Below are 14,943 nucleotides of genomic sequence, written 5' to 3' on the forward strand. Positions count from 1 at the left end.
TGAACAATATGCAAACATTGGATCATGATTTATAATTTATTAATTTATACTTTTACATAATATCTATATTTATACATCAATTATCCAATATTAAAATACCAATATTACCCACCATTTTGGTTGTTGGTTAGTTGTAAGGATGCTGTTTCCATTCTGTTTACATTTTTGCAACACCACAAATATAATTAACAAACAAGTTAAAGCGAAAAATATGTTTTATTACAATTTAAGGCAATAATGAATAATGAGTTTATGAATACGTCTTAGCTCTCAGTAGAGATCCAGGACCTGTTACAGAACCAGGCTGTGTCTGTCGTTTCCACTTACAAAAGACAGAAGTGGTTTTACTCCACGTACTTCCTGGTTCCCAAGATGGTGGGAGTGTTCAGACCCATCCTAAACCAATGCTTTGCCCAAAAGATGTTCCATATGCTAACCGGCAGGCAGTTACTGGAAATGGCTAAACCTGGTGATTGGTTCACCACCGTCAACTTATTCTTAAAATTACATTTGGTGAAAAGCACATTGTGACTGATTTAAAATGTGTAATGCAAAGTTTAGGACCTCAAAATTAGGACTTGACTTGGGACTTTACTAGGGGACTTATAAGCCTTGACTTGAGACACTAGTGAGACTTATTTGTGACTTGCAAAACAATGACTTGGTCTCACCTCTGCATTTAAATGTATTGAACCTTGGCTGTACCTTGTTTGCTATAATATATGCATACTGAAATTATATTAATTACACAGACCAAATAAAATGTAATTAATCAGCTTTAGAGTGCAGATGAGTGCTCATATGCATCAGCCCTGTGCCTTTCTAACAACAGATGTTAGCTTTCATAATTTTGTCTCTGAAATGCTCTACATTTACATCTGCATTTAACAGCAGGTCTCTTTGTGTCGTATTTGTATGTTTGTGTGTTTGAGGTTAGAGCTGATGCTCTCTCATTAATTACCTGTCCTATAAAAACTGTTTGTGTTATTTAAATTAATTTAGTCGTGGTCAAAAAAGTAATATATTTAAAGTTTCACAACAACCTATTTATTTGATATCTAATGTATTATGTCGATCTACTTTGCTGAGTTCCACCTCTGATTTATGGTTTGAAGTCAGGGATATGTGTGAAACTTTGACATTCTTGTCAACAAATGGATGTGAGGGCTGTCGTTTCCTTGGTGTAAGATAGATTTAATATTTCATATTTGTTATTGTTAGGCTTCTGTTGTTGCTGCCTTGACAAAGTGTCACACAGTGAAGAACATCAGCCAGTCACGACTCTGACCTGGTTGGGATGACTGATGTGAAATGTCTTAATGAAGTGAAGAAACAAGCAGACACGCCGCAACTTCTCTCAGACAAAATGTACTGTAAGCCTTAATGTTAGCTCTGCAGGCCTGGTGACAGATGGAAATTAGACTGCCATGATGTTATAGTGCAAAGAATGATAAGCATTGTAAGAATGTATTTTAGATGAAATGGTGTCATTCAACTTGATTGAAAAGATCCAGTAAATACGTCACAGCTGGTTAGTGCAAAAACTTGCACTTGTTCTGAGCTATTGTCTTTCACATCCCAGCCACTGAAAAGTAAATCAGTTTAATTATTTTCTGACAATAAAGGAGAACTAATTCAGAGCTACATGTTCCATCTCTCATTTTTACTAATGTCATTATATTGCCCTATGAATACATACATTAGGAGACAGAGTCTGGTTATGTGTACACCATGAATTGTACAATTTACGAGTGTGTGATTCATAAATAAAGCTAGGAGACATCTTAATTCAGGAACAAGCAGTTTCCACTGTGATCCATGAGCAGCTGTCTCACTGGAGTGCCGTCGGGGGAAATAAATGCAGCAGGTCCATCGACTGCCGACACATTTCTGAGGCTGTACAGTGGAAAGTTATAGGCACAATATGCTGAATGGGATAAAGCTACTAAGAAGTTTCTTAATGATGGTCTGACCGATGCTTTAAAGTACACCTCTTAAGACTGACTCCTGGAATTTGTCCTCACTTGACATGTATTCAGAGAACACTGTGGGCTTACCACAGTTCAATACATTCAGTACATCTGAATGCATATACCTTAACTCAGAATGTTTGTATTGCAGTGTTTCGTGCTTAAAGGATTATATACACCGATCAGCCAAAACATTAAAACCACTGAAAGGTGAAATAAATCTTATTGCAATCTAGTGTTCTGCTGGGAAACTTGGGGTCCTGGCATTCATGTGGATGCCACTTGACACACACCATCCACCCCAATACCACTGCAGACCAAGCCAACCTCCTCATGGCAACACTCCCCAATGGCAGTAGCCAAGGCCTTGACCTGGCCTCCGAATTCCCTAGATCCAAATCTGATTGAGCATCTTTAGGATATGCTGGTACGTCATCTCGCAACCCATGGGACTGAAAGGATCTGCCGTCAAGACCCTGGTGCCAGATACCAAGGGGCATCCCCAGACTTCCTGTCCAATCCCTAGAGGCCCCACTGTGGATGGGCTGTACATCTGGGGTATTGGCACGTCCCACAGATGCTCATTCAGATCGGGAACTGGGGAATTTATAGGCCAGGTCAATGCCTTGAGCTCTTTGTCAAGTTCCTTGGGTCATTCCTGAGCAGTTTTCGCAGTGTGGTGTGCTGCACTGTTCTGCTGGGGTTAGGGTTAGGGAGTGTTGTTGCCATGAGGGGGTTTGCTCGATCTGTAGCGGTGTTTCGGTGAGTGGAGTGAGTCAAGTAACATCCACATATAGGCCAGGACCCAAGGTTTCCCAGTAGAACACTGCATTGTAACAAGATAATCAGCTATTCAATTCACCTGTCAGTGGTTTTAATGTTTTGGCTGATCGGTGTAGGTGAGTATATACACTTAACATCACAGCTGCTGCTTTTGCTTTCAACCATACTGGCATTTCTTACACATTTGGATCCATCTATTGACTTCTATGTATTTCTGAATGAGTACACTCAATGCTTGTTGTAATGGAACTTACATGGAAATATAAGGGAACCAATACCTTTCTGAAATGGTAGTAAAAATACATCTAAAAGTCTAAGAATTATAGGATTGAAAAACGGTGTGTACAAGTGTAAACAGTTTGTAGTTAGTCATTAAAATGGAGAAACACACAAGGCTCACCAACCTGTACCTGAAGAAACTTTATTCATTATAAAAGCCTTAAACCCTTTACAGAGTCACTTTACAATGACTAAACAAATAAAGAGGAGTATACGAACACCTTTTAAAAAGTGTGAAAATTTCCTTATTATGGAACTGCACTCAAACAATGCCGAAATCTGTTAAAGCATTGTTTCCACTGACTATCACGACAGACTGTTAAAAATTAAAGGAAAGGATGATTTAGGGAAATTCAATGGACTGTGTTTTGTTAGATACATGCAAGAATGAAAACATTTTCACTCTGTTTTGGCAACGGGAATAAATGTGGGGAACAAAAGGCCAGAGAGAAAGACAAAGAGTTAATATGACTTAATATATCCCTGTCGCTCTTACGAAGCCGGCTGACATTGACAAATCACTGTATATAAGAGCCAGCTTCAGCTCTGAAGAGAAAACATCTCTTGGATCACAGTGTAATTTTAGCAAACACTTCCATCAATTTGTTGCTGTAGTGTGTGTGTACGTGTGTGTGTTTGAGAGTGAGGCAGTTTAAAATAACATATGACAGTAACTGCACAGCAGCTGAAAGAGAGGGGGGACTGCAGGAACAGTGCCATCCTACAATCACTGTAAAACCCATGTCCGATATAAGATACACAATCAGTTCAACCAAGAATCCAAAAAAAAAAAAAAAAAAAACCTAAATGATTACTCAGTAGCATCAAACAATTGACTCAAAGCTCTTTGATATGCCAGTCTTACATTAATCCTCATTGTGTTTGGTACAGTTTCCTCACACAATCTGTACAGCAAAGCATCTTCGGTGGTGCAAATTAAAGGGACTCCCTAAAAACATCGGGTTTCATTCGGCGGTGGCGCGTTACCTTCTGTGTTGCACATGCCTGATGCACGTTATTGTAAGCTCATACTGGATCATGGGGAGTCTCGCCAGTTTTCATGTAGTCAATATAGGTATGAGACCAAATATACAGGCTATAGGAAACCATGAATTATATATTCTGTATGCATTCATATCTGTAGCACGTATTATTCAGTCTAGTTTGTCTAATTTTCCAAGCATTATAAATAAAATTAGCCCATACTTTGACACTCAGTCCTGCTTCTAATTTTCATCAAACTGAAATTATTCTGGATTTTTGTTCTGCAGTCTTACAAAGGTGCTCGCAGGTTATCATCTAAAGTGTGAACATTAGTTTGCTGAACTGCGTCCAACTGGGTGAAACCCCATGTTTTTAGGAAGTCCCACAAATTAAATGCTTGCCCTCAGATCAACCCATCTCCCAATCTCATGCATTATGTTGAAGTAAAGTGAAGGCCTGGTTAGTTATACATTTCACATGCATGTTTGTCTGAGTTACATCATCTCTTGTAACTACGTTAGCGTACCGAAGGATTTAAAAAACGTGATAATTAACGAGCTCCTTGACCACTCCTTTTCCTTTCGACCTGCACCGTAAAGTAACTGTGTCCCATTTCTGACACCCTAGAATATTTTACGCATATAGTTATGAAACATGCACATGGAGTAGAGGATAGTTTGCCTCAAAGGGAGTGAATCACGTAAACGGTGTGAGTAGGAAAAATACAAGTTCCATCTGGTTACCGAAGACCCCTAAGCTCTTTTTAATTAGCATGTTTTACTCATTAGAACATGCTGGAGAAGGACCATCCATCTTCAGCCAGCCAAAAGCTGATATATTACATGAATAACTAAAGTTAGGCCAAAACATCAGATGAGAAAAAGCCAGTTCCATGGTCTCATATACTGTAGCCCTTATAAAGACAGAGATGGGTGGTAAACAACAGCGTAGGTGGTTCTGAGCTCTTAAGGTCAAACATCTGTTATTTACGCCACTCCAGTGTCATAATAAATATTATTTTTCGCATAAATAGATCAGATGTTCTGCCCTCATGACCTGTAAGGCAACCTGCCAAAGAATGTGTGACTATCTGCGTGTTAGTATACATGTCTGCCTGCATGCCTTTGAATGTCTTAATGTGTGTGTTGGTGTGCATCCTTTGTTACACCTGTAGCATTTCAACAATGAGAAAACCAATGGGTCTAAAAGAGTCTGTATCAATCAGTATTAATGTTGCACAGGTTTGTAATGTGAACATTAATACAGAGAAGACAATTAGTCCACTCCCAGAGCTCTGAGCTGCCTCTCGATCTCGTCGTCAGAGATGGTGGCCTGTTTGGAGCTGGCGGCGCTGGGGATGCTCTTTCCTGCAGCTGGAGCTCTCACCATCTGGAAACACACATGGGCAGAAAAATCCCATTAGCAAGCACGCTCGATTCAAACTTAACACACACGCAATCACAAAGCTTGGTGCTTGTTGTAAGATTGGCTGCTGCGGACTGTGCTGCTCAACAGCCAAATGTAAAAGACCTGTTCAAATTGGATCACAATAATTGTCTGTTATTTTGGAAAGCTATTTACTCCACATAACAATTCATACTGCAAAAATATTTTGTGATGTCTCTTTCAATTACTTTATCCAATCTCTAAACATTATGTTTACAGCATCAATCATCCTTCATCTGTAAAACAGTAGTGCAAAATCACTTCTCAACTTTCTATAAGCTCTCCCTTAAAAGTTTTGCCTCCCAGGTTTGTTGGTTGATAGGTCCAATATTTTTTGAGCTGCAACATTCAGAGCATTAGTGATATTAAATACTATTTTCTATACCTCTGGGAAAAAAATGACATTGAGGGCAGAAAATTTTAAGTTTTTATGAAACCATAAATACAACGAGGCTGCAAAATGTCAGCTACACCTATACTTTTCTTGGTTAGTAGCAGAAATCTACAGAATGACTGTAGTAAACATTCACAGTAAGAGCAAATGAGATAGCACAGCTCATACAGTTGTTTCGATACTGTGGAAAATGAGTGTTGAAACTGTTTCAAATATTCAGAATCTATATGTATCGGCTCTTAACATGGAGGTGGCTGATATAGCTCATGGTGCTGACAGTGCAAACAGTGTTAACAACAGCAACAGAGCTAACGGCGTTAATGTTGGAGGGTCCTGCAACCATGGGTTGGGACAGTATTATCACCAGTGACCACCGTACGAACCTAGTGCAGGGCGGGGGTAATAAGGTAATAACTCTGCTGCTGGGCTGTTAACCAGGTCCAACAGGTCAACCCACATCACTCCCATTAAAGTTTCTTTACACTGGTTTCCCATCAAGTTCAGGATTCATTTTAAGATACTCGTTCTCACGTATAGAACCCTCCACTGTCAGACACCTGAATCTCTCCCATCAATATATTGTCAGTAGGTCCCTAGGTCTACAGAACAGGACCTACAGGACCTCTGCTCCGGAATCAAAACAACAGGTGATAGTGCCTTTGACAAAGTGTCTAAGGAACTCTCTTCCTTTAAGTTTACGGTCTGCAGTGTCTTTAGAAATTTTGAAGACCCATCTTTTCAAAATCGCCTTTGTCCCACCCTAAATTGTCCACTGCTTCTTCCCTGGTATGTTTCTGTTTGGGTCCTCAGAAGTCTGTATTTGCTCTGTGTTTTACTTTGTTCTTGCCTCACTTTATTTGTTTATTGCCTTTGTTTTTATTGATTGCATGTTTTATTGTCTGATTGTTTGATTGCTTGATTGTATTTTGTGAAGCACTTTGCAAATTTCATTTCTGTGAAAGGTGCTACATCAAATAAATTTATTATCATTACTATTACTCAGGACGCCATTACTCCACTTCCCCTTTTCATGGCAAATAGTCGTGTGCTGTTATATTAATGCTCTGAATGTTGCAGACTTTTCAACTGGTATTATACAAGTGTTTGCAACAATCAGGCACTCACAGCCAAAAGGCATAATTAAATGATGTGGATCTTAATTCAAACTTTTATTAAATTACTTTTGTCTTTGCTGCAACACTGAAGCCATTTTGCAGCCTTTTTTCCCCGCATACTAAAAACCATTGAATGATAACTCCACTGACAATGACAATAACACAATAACACATATGTCTGCTTATTTACTCATATCAGCTTCCCCCAACCAACCATTGTTTAAGAGTCTTGTAACTTCCTTCCGGCTTTAGGGTTGATTGAGAGAGGTTTTATTGTTTTGCTTTTCTAAGAAAAGTGCACAAAACGAGAGCATTCAGAGAATTCTCTGCTCGGTCTTTTATTGTGATTGAGCAGCAAACAATTACCCCCCCAAGTTTTGCAGGTTTTTATGAATCTCCCCTGTTTGTTCTCTCCAGCTGTGGGCTTGTTTATGGGACAATTTGTGGGGTTGTACATTGTGTTATGAGAGGTAATAACTCATGAAGCCCCCCAGGGGGAGCCAGACACACAGCAGATGGGCAGCCTGGCAGTTAAAACCACTACAGTACATAAGAGTTAGAAGAGCTGAAGGCTAGCCCCACCATGTGGCAGCTGGAATACATTTTAACAATCGAGTATAACCATGTGGAGCACTTGCTGTTTAGATCATGTTGCTGGGGGATGACTCCCATAAGGAAAATGTGTGGTAAACCCTTGTGTTTTAACTATAGCATTTTCTCATTCTTACATTAATAGCGATAAGACTTTGATAAAAGTCAATAAAATAGGCATTTCCCCATAGGGTTAAATGTTTTCCAACAGAAGGTAGTTTGTAGGTTGTTTTGAACCTCTTACCTTTCCTGAGATCTCAATGCCGATCTCATCAAGAACCTGGTTGACAATGTCCTGAGATTCCTCTTCATCCCCAGACTCCTCAAAGATCTCATCCAAAGTGTCGTTGACTGGACAGATTGTCGACAGGGAGAGAGGAGATAAGGACAGACAGGTCAATTAAATCTAACACATTGATTTTCAGTCACAGTTTGGACTTTAGAGTGAGATAACTACACAATTTGTACTCAGACTGGCATGTATGTCTGGATGCTTGTGTGTTAGCATTTGCACTTGAAATATCAAAGCCTCTCTCTGCATCGTTGTAACAATCATACTTTCATATTACGCTTTTCCTCATCAAAGCACACGCTGCAACACACGTCACTCCGTACACCTTTCACACATATCCTGACAATCTGGTTTTGGCAAGCCTGTAAATACCAGAGCTCTTTGTGTGCGCATGTTTGTACTATGAGTCCTTACTCATGTCCTCGGTCATGCCCATCTTCATGTTCTCCTTCTGGAAGTCCTGCATGGTCTTCAGGGTCTTCTGTGGATCCATCTTTTTGTTCACTGCTTGCATTGTCTGTAGACATTATTTAAAAAAAGGAAATAATTAATCTTGTGGCTTAAAGCTGGTACTGAGGAGAAGTAGCGTGCTGTTAAAAGCTGCTCTAGAGTAAAGAAACAAGATTGCAGTAAAGGGATGTAGCAAGACTGTCACACTGGACTTTGTTTAGAATTTCCTGCGGTCATTTTAAACAGCTTTCTTTTTCATCATGTAAGGGCAGTAAAATAGGTGAAATTTAAGTTTGATCCTCATGGTCACTATATAGAAGACCTTTTTTCTCACAGAAAATACTCAAGGTGAATTTCCTTTCATATTACAAACAAAGCAGTTTCCCATGGTGCAAATTCCAAATGATTTCTGCTCTTATCACAAATCAAAAAACATAATTTTGTTGAAATAAGGCTTTACAAGAGTTGATATGCAGGCATTAGCATGTAAGGATAATAAAAGTACTAAAAAAAAAACACACAAACACAACTCTAAATTATGCATCTTCTTCCTTCCTGTGAAAGATCAGCACAACTGTAGCTTACTGTCACAGCTGAGCCTGACAAAACAGATAGGATTTACTGTCGCTGACATACTCTTCCACTGTTAAACCACCCTAAACCATAGCTGCCAATGTTATAAGAGGAAAGCGCTGAACTGTTAATGTAATGTAATGTAATGTAATGTAAAACTAAAAGCAAGATGCAATTTTTTTCTAGGAAAATCTGTGTGTGCATCTGTGTATAAACAAACTGTGTACGTCTGACATAAAATAATTTATACATTCTCTCCCACTCTCTGAAACAGCCACACCCATCTGATCACACTCCATTAATCTGAAGACTAATTATGTTTGACCTGTGTATGTTAGCAAAGTCTGACTCTGTGCAGTACATCGCTCCTGGCCAATTACCACCTCTCACACTTCATTAACAAAGACGCCACCAGGCTTGGCTTTAAACATGAACAGATCCCACATTAATACTTTAATTACAACGCTAAAATATTGATGCAAGTAAACGCTGAAACTAGTTCATATGCAAAACAGAAATACACCTAACTTTTCTAACAGTGAGTTGAATGTAGTGGATCTAAACCTGACCTCAGACCAGTTGAATTGAAGGACAGAGTCCGGGATCTTACCTTAGCTGTGGTGGACATGGCGCCGGCCATCTTCATTTGTGAGTTCATGAGCCTTGTCTGCGTTGACATGGAGGTGACCTTGGAGCTGACTGCGTATGTGCGGCCCTTCTGCCTCCTCACCTGGACCAGCTGCTTGGCGAGAATCTTACATGCCTCCTTGTTTCCACTCTTGGCCATTTTCTTGATCTCAGCCTCCTGCAGGGGGGGGTGTGGGGTAGTGTGTCAGTTTTAGTAGCTGCAATGTCAGTGTCACTGAGTATATTATGTAATTATTTGAATAACCTTGCTGTGCTGCTACGAATCTTATGACCTGCAAAGCACTACTGTGATTTCCTCTCCCTACTGTATAACAGAGAACACACACACACACCAAAGTACTCATGCATACATACACACGCTATGCATTGATAAACAAACAGAAATATATCCACAATGCTCCCGAGAGACCAATGTGTTTGCAAATATAGATCTCTGGATCAGGCCGAGCATACTGGCAAGCCACTAGATGCTTTTAGCTTTGGTAAACATCTGAAAATGCACTGATGCCCACAGGGATCCTGTGTGTGGGCATGAGTGTTTGTGAGCCTCCCAAGAGACAGGAGTGGAGCTGCAGGTTACAGTAAGCGAGGCAGGCCTCTCAGCACTGCTACAGTCTGTACAACAGCCTCAGCATGTGTTGTTTATTTCTTGTGTGTGTGTGTGTGTGAGCTAAAAGCATCTTCAGGAAACAAGAATCATTTATTAATGTTTGATGAAGCAATAGACATCCCCACTCAGCTCAGTGTCTCTCTCTCTCTCTCCCTCTCTCTCTCTCTCTCTCTCTCACACACACACACACACACACACACACACACACACACAGAACAGGTGCATTAGGTTCAGTCTGCATTTGCTTGGTTTTGTGAGCAGAAAATCTTCAAAATAATGCCATGGAGAACAAATGTAGAGCTGTGTGAGGAAAAAAAGGCACATTGACAATAATAATGTCAACTGCAGTGTCATCAGAAAAGCTATGAATGCTTTAACAAGGAAAAGATGCGGATGAGAGCAGTGGGAGTTCTGCTGATGTGAAGCCTATAATGTCTTATTTACTGGCCTGTCAAAGTCGTGAGGGAGGGGGATGAAGGGATGTGATGGATAGATAGTGCTCCTATACGACGTGAAGGAATGCAGCACACAAATATGTGGCTGTTAGACTTTGCCTGGTAGGAACTGGGAATCATTATATACAAACAAGGGACAAAGATTTTCCTGAACAACAGATGTACAATGTGTTGCAGCAGCAGCTTTAACTCCATGTTGCTTCAGTTTTTAAAACCCAGACTGAGTTTTACATTTAATTTTGTTTCAGGAAGTCAAATTTGACACAATTTACTATGCTTTGTACATCATTTAAAATGTACCTAAAACCAGTTAAACAAAAAAATTGAAGCCAAACAAAGTAGATACTTTTTTTTAAACCCAATGTACTTGTTAGTCTTATAGACTACATGGAAATCTGACTTAAAATGCACTTTCATTTCTGGGTGACAACCTCTATCCTTTGCCATTTTTATGTTGCATCTGAATGAGGAATAAAAATCTGGTTCCCCAGGGAGGTAATTATGTCCTGTATGATATTTACTTAATACAACAGAGGGGAGAGGACACAGCCGGCTTATTTCATCTTTCACAAAGGGGAAATGTTATGTGTGTATGTGAATATGGCCTTATTGTGTGTGTGTGTGTATGTGTGTGTGTGTGTGTAAGAGAGAAGGAGTAGCCTGACTTGCCTGAAGCAAAGCCACCACTCCAGATCAGTCTTGTCTATTCATTTAGACCCATTAGCCAATCAGGATCAATCCCAGATTGTAGGAAGTGGATGTAATAAGCGTCTCCAGCTACGTGTGTGTTGGGAGAGTGGGGGGGTCTTAATAAAGCATTGATGCAATGTGTTGAAATCTATGAAAAATGCCTTGCGTAGAGATAATTTTGTTCCCCAGACTGTGTGTGTGTGAGTGTGTGTGTGTGTGTGTGTGTGTGGTCCCACCAATTGTTTCTCTTGTTTCTCCAGCGCTGTTCTGTCTCTGGCGATCCCCCTCTGAGTTGATCGCAGCTCCCGAGTCTGTTCCTTGATAACATCTTTGGAGGGAGACAGAGAGGGAGAAAGGTCAGTTCATACTTTGTAAAAGCTACAATACCGAAACATTTACACATTTATAACACCCAAGTACATTTTTCACACACCAAAATGCAGATGCACTCTCTCTGAATTTACGTAAAATGTATGATGAATGTATGACTTCGCATCAGTTGTATTTCAACAGGAAAGTCGAGCTAAAACATCTGGCTTATTCAAAATTCTGCCCTGTGGTGACCCCCTATAACCTCAAAAAAAAAAAAAAAAAAAATTATACAGCTATGTGCTATGTGTAGCTGTGGTGAGAAAACTCCAGTCATGTAATCTGGCATCACTCATGACTTGCATAGCTGACATAATGAGACCTTTGATTTGAACTAAGAGCAGAGAGAATGTAGGGTACAGTTCTTTTGTCTTTTCTGTGTGGTTTAATTATAACCCACCCTCTATAATTTCCTCTTTTTTTATTTTCAGTGCAGCATAAGTGAAGTGGTTAAAAAAATGGACTGAAAACTATGTTGTGGTGATTATCCGTTCAAAAAGGAGGTCACTGTGTCTTTTGAAAGGGCACGCTCAACGTCAGCTGCACAGTTTTGGGAGAAATCTAAAACATCTATTCAGTGGCTTACTAGTGAGTGGTGATGTTTGAGTGTGCGCCCACATGCACGCGGAATACCACAAAGTAATAAGGAGCACGTTGAGAATGCATACCGACACTGCCAACTGTGGAAGTGCTTGGACAGCTCACGGCAATACTGAGTCAGCTCTAAACCACCCACACAACACAGAGTGGCATCATGTGAGATAACGTATGACCCAGAAGTCACACATTTATCCATGACTTCTGAGTATGGGACAACCCGAGCAATCAGTGTCACACTCATACACCTTTAGCACCTCCAGATGTTTGAACATTGCAATATACAGCACAATACACACATCTTTGTAGACATTTCTAACAATCTTCAAGCAATAATGAAGTTCCAGGGTAAATATTCTCCCAAATAAACAGAGCAACAGGGGAAACAAAGGAAGAAACCTCAAAAAAAGGGAAAGGGGAGGAATCTCCCTTCCAGGACAAACAGATGTCAATAGATGAGCCCAAAATTACACAATAATAAATAGGTTCTCTATGAAGACATGAAGTTTAAAGATTATAATAGTAAGAAAAAAAAGTAAAGCAAAATAAAGTAAAAAATTAAATCAAATTAAATTGTAAAAATAAAAGAAAAAATAAAAGAAAAATGAAGAATTGTATAATACATCTCTAAACAACAGATTCAGCTCTGGCAAAAAAATGCTTTTTTCTCTCAAAAGTTCAACGATCATGACCTTGGTCAAGACACGTCAGTACGTTGGACCACTTGTGGGAACTACCCGTGTACACGTATAAGGTGACGTGCCGCCAACGTCTCAAAGTGGGAGGGATATCGTCCTACAAATATGTGTGATCTAACCCCCCCCCCCTTCATTCGCCAAATAACCAGAAACTACTTCAGCGACCCTACCCTGGGCAACTATGAAAAAACTGCACCCAGAGAGCGACAGATGAGAATATTTCTAAATAGCAGATGGAGACTGTGTAAGGTCACAGCTGAGAGGACCTGACGATGGCTTGGCATGGAGTGGAGGTAACACGGCACAGGGTGCAGTGAGTACAGTATGTAGATGATTGCATGGGTGAAACTGGAATGACAATGATGGGAGGAGAAGGAAGGCGGTGCTGGGGAGAGATTTGCCTACATCAAAAGAGCCTATTTTTAAGCCTGTGGCTAATATACTTAAATATTTTTTTATGGAATTCTCAACATAAATAAGTTTGGGGTCCAGAGGAGGTCAATGTTAATGTGTCTTCCCTCTTGAAATCCAGCCCCCTGAGTCAATGTAAGTATTTGAAATAGAATAATTGATTCATTAATTTGATAAAAGAGAGGCTGGCTTTCCATTTTGACCTTGTGGGGTTGATTACCTAGCCTGGAGACAAGTACTGAAAGATTCAGATTGAAAGGCTTTTCTGAATTTTGACATCACTGTGTAATACAGATTAAAATTACAATACAAAGACAGCTTTGTGGGTCATATTTCAACAGCCTTTCCTTGACATCACAGACTTTTATTTCACTGATATAGTTATTTTATTACAGCACAACAAGGGAGTCACTGTCTAACACAAATAGACAATAATGTAGCTTTCAAAGACAGACAATGTGAGGGATGGGACTGAGATAAAGTAGTCCAAGGGTTCATTTGAATAAACAAATACCGATGATAGAATATAAAAGTGAAAACAATTATAATATATTCTTAATTGTATATGACAATAAAGTTTTGACACACATTTTATGATACCTGGGTCTTGTGTTTCCGGTTTTTGTTCAGTCATTGTGACAGAATACCTTAATGTTACCTTAGCTCTAGTGTGGCAACACAGACACTTTGTTCCTACATGGACATAACGTCACCACTTAGCTGATTATCAGTCAGTGGAAACAAACCTAAACTGTCCTCGTGACAAGGAATACCACATATTTGTGTTCACAGCTGCACTGTAACGTTAAGCTATCCTTTAACGTTACAAATAGCATGTTCCCCTAAGCTGCATTAACTTTGGCAGCGCCTCAACGCTGTTTTTAGGCTTCTGTCAGCCGTGTGAGCTGTGACTCAACTAGACCCAGAACAGGTTTAACAAGTTGGCGTTGAATGGTGATAGCTAATTTAAGAAGGGAACAACACAGCAGTCTGTACAGCCGGGGCTACAAACAAGTTAGCTAGCTTTTTCTACACAGAGCAAACTTACCGTCGACAGTCTTCTTCTTGAAAAGGGAAGCCATGTCGCCGCTTTGTATTAACTTAAATATTAAATACAAATCCCGGGCTTTTATTCGGTGTGATTCCTGCCGTTAATACCGCCGTTTAGCCTTCACACCGGGGCAGCGGGTCAGTTTAGCAGCTTCGTTTCCTGGTTGACTTTCTGTTGTCGGAGTTCCTCCCTCAGCTGACTGACTCAGTGGCTCCGCATGACGTCACGGCGGGACTCTCATGCTGCCTTCACTTGTACCTCGTAAAATGTCCCATCAAGATTAGAAAAACGTGTCTCACTCGCCAAAACAATGCTAATTGGCAACAAATGTCAACACAGTGCTGTCTGTGCCGTCTACCTTCTGTTGGACTTCAACCCCTATGAATGTCTGGACTACAGAAACATTTCATCCTTCTGCCAATGTGTATGTTTAGACTCCTGTGTAGGCTGTCTATGCAGGTTCATTCCTGTCGAGTGAAAATATTACTGATATATTCCATGCAGTAAGTGAATGCAACATAAAGGCAGGGAAACTAA

At 40.0% G+C, this 14,943-nt stretch overlaps 1 protein-coding gene across 1 annotated transcript; it reads right to left on the bottom strand.

Annotated features, from left to right (window-relative positions):
* Positions 1-3,158: 3,158 nt before the first annotated feature.
* Positions 3,159-14,605, bottom strand: chmp2ba (charged multivesicular body protein 2Ba). Its single transcript, XM_049593841.1, has 6 exons — positions 14,404-14,605; positions 11,517-11,608; positions 9,488-9,682; positions 8,269-8,371; positions 7,807-7,913; positions 3,159-5,405 (listed from the first exon to the last, which is right to left on the bottom strand). The coding sequence occupies exons 1-6, from the start codon at positions 14,435-14,437 to the stop codon at positions 5,292-5,294; spliced, it is 645 nt and encodes a 214-aa protein (XP_049449798.1). The 5' UTR covers positions 14,438-14,605; the 3' UTR covers positions 3,159-5,291.
* Positions 14,606-14,943: the final 338 nt, after the last annotated feature.

This window comes from Epinephelus fuscoguttatus, linkage group LG13 (assembly GCF_011397635.1).
Source record: "Epinephelus fuscoguttatus linkage group LG13, E.fuscoguttatus.final_Chr_v1".
Classification (NCBI taxonomy): Eukaryota; Metazoa; Chordata; class Actinopteri; order Perciformes; family Serranidae; genus Epinephelus; species Epinephelus fuscoguttatus.

What these genes read in the sequence shown, in the direction of transcription:
- chmp2ba (XM_049593841.1), bottom strand. Translation starts at nt 14,437, where the DNA reads ATGGCTTCCCTTTTCAAGAAGAAGACTGTCGACG. An exon ending in CAAGAAGAAGACTGTCGACG is followed by an intron (nt 11,609 to 14,403) that starts GTAAGTTTGCTC and finishes CTCCCTCCAAAG; the next exon opens with ATGTTATCAAGGAACAGACT. An exon ending in GGGCATGACCGAGGACATGA is followed by an intron (nt 7,914 to 8,268) that starts GTAAGGACTCAT and finishes CAATCTGTCCAG; the next exon opens with TCAACGACACTTTGGATGAG.